Here is a 7,387-nt window from a genome sequence, read left to right as displayed (position 1 = left end):
TTTTTTTTTTTTTTTTTTTTTTTTTTTTTTTTTTTGTCTTTTTGTCTTTTTTCCGTGTCCGGCTACGGATCGCAACCCTCAGTGTTGCCCGCAAGCCTCCGCGTTGCTCCCGCGCCTCGCTCAGCCAGTGAGCGGGAGCCGGTCTGTACGTGGGATCCGAACCCTCGGACGGGAGCGCTGCCGCGCTTCCCAAGCGGCGCACTATCCAGTGCGCCACCGGGCCGGCCCTTAGTTTCTTCATATATAAAATGGAAATGAAAATATCCCCTTGCAGGGTTGCTGGGGGTATAAAAGGAGATAATGGCAGCAAAGCAACTTTCCTTTTTCAGTATTCCTGGAACCATTTCCATAAAGCTAGAAAAAAAGCAGCTGCCGTTTAAGATGTTTTAATTTTCCCTAGGGACAATATATTCAAATGTTTTACTAATTTTATGCTTCTTTCTAAAGTTCTGAGACCTTGCCTGTTTTCTCCTTTTTTAGAGGTAAGGTCAATACAAGAAGAGTAATTTACTGAGGGTCAGGCAATCAAGTCTAAGTCTGGCACTGGGACTAACAGCTCTCATCTCTCACACCAGTGTTCTGTCCAGCAGACCCAAACCATTATATATTGGGTTTTCTAGGTCTAAAGTACACATGCTTCCCAAAAGATATAATAATGTGATAGAAAAGCAAGTGAAATAAAACAACAGGTGAGGGTTTTTACATGATCAATTGAGCTCTTTATTCTCTTTTAAAAGGGGGCATCAAAGCTTATACAAAAATGAAAACACATGTTTATGTTTTCTCCTGTTATTTTCAAATACTACCTCTAAGATCTATGCAATCTTTATGGCAAATCTGTGACTTTTACTAAAAACTGAGGTGAGATTGAAAGGCAACCAATATCTGTTGCATACTTTCTATGAGCCAAATGCTCATAGTTATCATTTAGACTTTCCAACGATCAGTTCTATGAGTTGTATGTTATTTTCCCCTTCCTTCCCTGAGGAAACTTGGGCTCACAATGTGTACCTGACAATTGATTAATTGATTCTTCAGGCAGCACATCTTCCTGGCAACACCACCACCAGGGCTCTGGAGTCAAACATTACTTTTCTTTATTTTGAATCCTTTTTCCCAAATAAAACCCTAATATAATAATAATAATACTACCTTGCACTTTTAAAACAATTACTATATGCTAGGCACTATTCTAAGCACTGTACATGTATTAACTCATGTAACTAAACTGTTTGTATTTTCTAACTATATTTTAAAAGTTACTTAAAAAATAAGTATTAAGAATAAAGTAGAAATTGTATTTTTAAATCTCACTTTTGTTCTAGGCTCCATTTTTTTTTCCCAAACGCTGCCCAGCCCACTCTGCTCCACATCAGCTAGGGACCAGATTGCAGATGAAATGGAGGCTGGGGGAGGGACGATGGATGTAGGAGTCATCCTGGGAGCCGAAGACAGAAAGAGGCATTTCTTGAAAGAAGTGGAAAAGTTCAGTAACTACAGGAAAAGATGTAGCTCCTCCCTAGCAATCAGAGAAAGACGAATAGCATTTTTCCCTCTGGGATAATCAACAACAGAAAAGACTGACAGGGCCAAATGTGCAAAGAAGGGAGCGGGGACCGAGCAGAGGGAGGGCCCACTTCTGCCGCGCTTTTGGTGGGAGTGGAAATTGGGGACCCGAGCTCATTGGTGACATAGATCTCATGTGACCAGGGGTAGACGTGTGCAGAAGTCCTGCTAGTCTGGTCCTCGTTCCCGTCTGGGTACTACCTTCCTTGAGCAGTGCAGGCGGCTGTGCCGGAGGCCAGTGGAAGGGAAAGGAATCAACTTGCCTGAATTTTGCAGGTTGGTGTCAACTTAGGTATTGCCTGGGGATTTCTAGTGTCGGGTTGGTTTAGTACAGAGACTTGAAGGAGTTTCAGGCAAGTCCGTCTCTCCACCCCCAGGTCCTCCAGGTCTACAGGAAATGATGACCCTTGGCAAAGGGACTAGAGTTCCCGGGAGAAGGACAAGGAGACCTGTGACAGTTTAAAAATAATCATTCTCTGCCATCTCAGGCCACTTTCTGACACCCATCCTTCCCCAAACCCGGCCACAGCCTTAAAGATAGTTTGGAAATAATTTGCTTTTCCCAATCCCTGTCTGATGGAAAAGATGGTCTAACTTGCACTGTGGAGAGAGGGAGAACTGGGGAAACAAAAGGTGGGAAACTTTCCATAACGGAGACCCTAAATGAAGAAAGCTGTGCGTGTCGGGACTCTAGTGCTGGTCAGCCACCAAGCGCACGCCCCACCCCCACCATCGCCTCCCATTTCCCATTTGTCTGCAGATCTGTTGTTCTTAGCACGATCCAAGGCCAGGAAAAGAGGACGACGAAACTAACCGGATCGGTACCCGGTAGGTGAAAGGAACATTATAAAGACTCGGGGTGGAGGAGTTTGAAGGCGGGACAGAGGTTGTAGGCTCCACTGTTTCTCCCCGCTCCCGCTATCCTCTTTCCCCCCTTCCCTCCTTTCCTTCCTGCCAGCCAGCCAGCCTGCTCTGTTCTAACACAGAGTGCTAACGCAGGGCCCGTCGGAGAGAAACGGTTGGGGAGGGCAGGGAGGAGAAAGGACGGCCTTGGAAAATGCTGGAGGGAGGGACAAGAGAGATGAGGAGGTGGAAAGTGGAGATAAGAGGCGGGGTCAGGGAAGCCCTGATTGTTGACTGGACTTCTCAGGCGGAAGATTCTGAATTTAAAAAAGCAAATGCTGAAACCTCTGGCCAGAGCATCTGTCCATTCACCAAGCCTTTGATTTACTGTCTCCTTCTTTCTTCGTAGATGTAATTGCATTTAAAGAGGAATAAGCAGGAAAAAAAAAAAAGAAAAGAAAAGAAAAAGAAGAATAGAAGGAAGGAAGGGAGACAGATACAAGATGAAACCCTGTCAAAAAATTGAAGAAAAACCAGAAAATGAAAGCGAACCAAAGCTTGAGGAAGAGCCAAAGCCTGAGGAAAAGCCAGAGAAGGAGGAAGAACCAGAGGAGGAGGAAAAAGCAAAAGGAACTTTTAGAGAAATGTTGATCCAGTCCCTCCAGGAATTTAAAGAAGATATACACAACAGGCATTTAAGCAATGAAGATATGTTTAGAGAAGTGGATGAAACAGATGAGATAAGAAGAGTAAGAAACAAACTCATAGTGATGCGTTGGAAGGTTAATCGAAACCACCCTTACCCCTATTTAATGTAGTATGCCTTGATTTTTATTTTATCTAATATTAACATTGCCATATAACTTTCTTTTTATTAGCACTTGTTTGATATACCTTTGTCCATCTTTTGACTTTTAACCTGTTTCTGTTAGTGGTTTTATATGCATATCTTCTTATCTGCACCTCATTGTTTATCGTTTTTTGAACTGATCTACAAGTCTCTTTCTTTTAATAGGAGAGATTTACTCATTTGCAAAAAGAGGTTCCTGATAGGATATAAAATGGAAAAAGGTCACTAAGTAATATGTGAATATCATGTTTTTGAAAGGTAAGAGTACATTTGTATATTACATATATGCACATCAAAACTTGTGAAGGCTGAAAGACAAAAGCTACAGTTCCTCAGTGGTGGAACTATAATCTTTTTCTTCTGCTTGTTTGTATTTTCTATATTCCTAAAGTGAACACACATTATTGTTGCTAAAAATAATAAAAGCTTTATGACAAGAAAAGAAGCAACCAACAGTATTTATCAGTTTATTTCTAAAAATACTGGGGCAATTAATACTTGTTGACAAAATTTTATAAGCAAATGGGAACTTCAGAGTACCACCAGACCACTTAGCTAGAAGAGTAAATTTTACATCTCAAAGAGGTCTTATGAGGGCCAGATAAGGTAATGACTGTGAGCTATGTTTGACAGGGTGTTGTCCCCATCTGCCCATGCAGGATCCCAACTCTCTAGAGGTTTGTTTCAGCTATTTTATTTGGGAGAGTGAACAGAATGGTTCTCATTTGTGCTTAAGGACAAATCCATGCAACTGTTATGTTCCTCTCCTGCTGTGCTTACCCAGCCTCCCATCCCCCTGATCTTGATACTACCATTTATACTGGGTATTCCTGTCCCTCTGCTAGGTCCTGCACCCCCCTATGTGCTAGAATTCTCAAGTAGTGAAGCCCAACATATTTTTCGGAACCTCCAGTGGGCGGAGTCCCCAGACCTCTACAGAAATGGGGAGACTGCCCATCTCTTCAATTTAGATAGATACTCATGCAGTGCCACTTGGGCCATGATGTTTTATAGAGATATTGACAATGGGATTTTAACCTCTTCCCCATAAAGCTCAGACAAGAGGGTGCAACTGGGGGTTGGGCCAGAAGACAAGTCTGAGTAACAGACACTATGCTTTAGTCATGCTGTCCTGGGTCTGAAGATTACCATTTTATCTTTCTGACTCCTATTTCCTTAGGATGAGTGATCTCTCCCAGAAGACTAGTGGGAGACTGGTCCTTCTCACCAGTTCAACAGATACACCTCTACTTGTGCAAATTTTAAAGGGAGATTTAAGTCAGATTTGGGGATATTCCCATCCCTGGTTAAAAATACATAAAAGTGCTATGTAAGATTTATTACATATCTATATCTACATCCAAATCTACATGTTTATATATGGCTCACAGTTGTGCCAGTCATGTGCCATTTTCCTCTATGATGCTTTTTGTAGAGCGATTCATATCGCCAGACAGTTCTTCAAAGTTGTGGCAGCCTGATGGATGCTGATCAGATTGGAATTCTTGCTGGAGTGAGATAAGGTTCCAGGGGCTCACTGTGCCAGTTTTACAACACAGGATAAATCCATCCCCCTGGCGCTCAGAGAGGTGACATTCAGGCCTGATGTGGAAGGGCTCACCCAGGCCATACTCCTCTCCAGTGAGTTTGGTTTCTGCGCTCCAGCCTACAGCAGGAACCAGGCCCTCTCGGGCTGATGGACAGGCTCTCCTGGACAGAAATGCCTGGAAGAAGACGACTGTCCCATTGCATGTCAGAGCACTAGACATGTTCCCTCCTTTTTTCACTCACAAGCGGGCTTGATGAAGATTTTTTCATAAGGAAGAAGATAAAGACCTCAAAATTTACTAATGGAAACATTAGTTCTGGTAGTCTTTGTCCCAGACGTGACTGCTCTGGATGTAATCAGATAACCTGGTGGTAGGAGAAAATGATTTTAGATAGTACATAAATATTTTAAGTTGCAATATCTCTGTATTTATTTAAATGTGTATTAATGAATACTCTCTGTTTAAAGCACATGATGATAGTTTAGATTTAGGGTGGTGTTATAAAATTTCCTATTCAAAAAAGTATTCAAACTAAGTGAGTCTATTTGAAGAACATTAAGTAAAACACGATATTAATAGCATAGTTGGTACACAGATATGGCAAAAATCATCCTGGTGGAAAACATTGCCCTAGCATAATTGCTTTGGGGATAATCTGTGGAAACACCTGTCAAGAACTGTACAGAGTTTGAGGTTTTACCCTACTTATAAGCTAAGAAGTTAGCCTGCTACTATCTAATGGATGCTGGCAGAAGACACTAGACTTTTGGGTCAGAGATGAAGGATGTTATTACTCACAGCAAAAGCAGTGGTCAGAGTTTCACGTTGGTCTCTATCAGTTCCCTATGATCCTCAAGTCTCATGGAGTGACACAGGGCCCATGATAGATGCCTGAACGTGCAGTGCACTGCATTACAGGAAGGAAAACCTGAGTTTAGGGGACTCACTGCTTTAACAGTAAGCAGAAACAAACCTGTTCTGTGTCCACAGAAACACATTACCCCATCGCTTAAGATTGCTTGCTGCAAACAAAACTTCGGAAAATGGTCTTCCTAGGTTAGGAGTGGACAGAGCCTTATGCTCTTGTCATACCCAATAAGAATATGTGGGAATCCTCATAGCCCATAGCAGATTGCCTCTCTAAGTAACAGTTTTCTCTATAAAATAAATCTTAATGTTAATAGCAAGCCTTTCCTAACACCACAAATTTTATTTATAATTCAAAATTAAATACAGTATATAATGCATTATACTGTAGGGTATAAATAAAGCAATAATAATTATTTCTAGTTTTTACTTAAGTACAGAGGATTTTGAATAAATCCTAAGTTGATGAAAAAAGCATCAACTAAGAAACTAAAGATAAACAGTCTTTGAGGAACTTTAAAATTACAGTAAGACATAGCTACTATGACACCACAAAATAAAAGAAGTAGAAGTGCAAAGCCAATGGATTCATCAGGATGCTAATAATAGGAGTAATCTTATGGAAATTTTTCACTAGGAAAATGACAGGAGAGCATGTGTTTGACGATCATCCCCAGATCCTATAAAGACATAATTGCCACAGCCTCTGTAAAAAGCAAAGCTAGGAGAAAAGCTAGCTTGTTCTCTCTGAAAGAAAAGTTCAAGGTAGGGTAAGGGTGGAGAGAGGGGGGCCTCACATACGTAACAGTATCCAAAAGCAGTCACTTGCTATTTTGACACCGGAGTTTTGCAAAAGCCTTAGCAAAAACAGCTGCATCACGTGACAGATAATTTAGTTAGTTATGGAGCATCTTTTCATATGCTTATTCATATATCTTACCTCAAGAAATGTCTATTCCAATCTTTTGTCCGCACCCTCATTAATATTTTCAGTATAGTATGGGTAAAGTAGCTATTTAAAGAGCTAAGGTAAATCCATATATACTACATGTTCACCATACATTATTAAAAGAAAAATGAAGGACAGAAGGTACGGTAAAATACACACAGATACACACACAGAGACACACACCTACATACACATATCCACAAATATCAAGATAAAGCCCTTTAGTTCGCCAAAGGGTGGGATCATTTCTGTTTAAATGGCACTTTGGTATCTCACCAGGCCCCTGCCATTTGGTCATTTAAGAAATAATAATTATTTTTTTAAAAAATTCCTAATGGGTAATTCTATTGTCTTTACATTGTAACTGAAAAATAGATTTTGGACTTACACAGAGTTCTTTTCTTCCATGAATCCTGAATTCTTTTCCACATGCTATATAATTAACCTATTTTTTATTACATGTGAAGAATCCACAGTTCTTCAACTTAGTATGTTTTAAGGAGAGCTAGATTAAAATGTTCTCACTTTACAAAACTTATGAAACCTAAGCAATTACAATATTTTATGAAAAAAAATTTTAAGAAACCCATAATCCCACCAACATAGGACACCTGATATTTAATGTTGCTTATTCTCATTCAGTCTTTAATTTTATTATTATTATGAATATTCATGAGATACAAATTATCAGAAATTGCTTTTATATCCCCTGTCCCCACCCAATTGTCCCCCAACCACCCTCCCCCCCCCCCCCCCCCCCCC

At 40.6% G+C, this 7,387-nt stretch overlaps 1 protein-coding gene across 3 annotated transcripts; it reads left to right on the top strand.

Annotated features, from left to right (window-relative positions):
- The first annotated feature begins 1,709 nt into the window (after window positions 1–1,709).
- Window positions 1,710–3,708, top strand: WBP5 (WW domain binding protein 5). Of its 3 annotated transcripts, none has more exons than XM_008580041.1 (4): window positions 1,710–1,842; window positions 1,944–2,199; window positions 2,327–2,394; window positions 2,819–3,708. In XM_008580041.1, the coding sequence occupies exon 4, from the start codon at window positions 2,913–2,915 to the stop codon at window positions 3,225–3,227; it is 315 nt and encodes a 104-aa protein (XP_008578263.1). In that variant the 5' UTR covers window positions 1,710–1,842; window positions 1,944–2,199; window positions 2,327–2,394; window positions 2,819–2,912; the 3' UTR covers window positions 3,228–3,708. The 3 variants fall into 3 exon arrangements, with proteins under 3 accessions (XP_008578263.1, XP_008578262.1, XP_008578261.1); XM_008580040.1 differs by having other exon boundaries at window positions 1,920–2,199; XM_008580039.1 differs by lacking the exon at window positions 1,944–2,199.
- Window positions 3,709–7,387: the final 3,679 nt, after the last annotated feature.

The sequence above is a fragment of the Galeopterus variegatus genome, unplaced genomic scaffold, assembly GCF_000696425.1.
Source record: "Galeopterus variegatus unplaced genomic scaffold, G_variegatus-3.0.2 Scaffold2006, whole genome shotgun sequence".
In the NCBI taxonomy this organism is placed as follows: Eukaryota; Metazoa; Chordata; class Mammalia; order Dermoptera; family Cynocephalidae; genus Galeopterus; species Galeopterus variegatus.
Note: the sequence above shows the minus strand (reverse complement) of the source record. Positions and strands in the feature narration are given on the sequence as shown.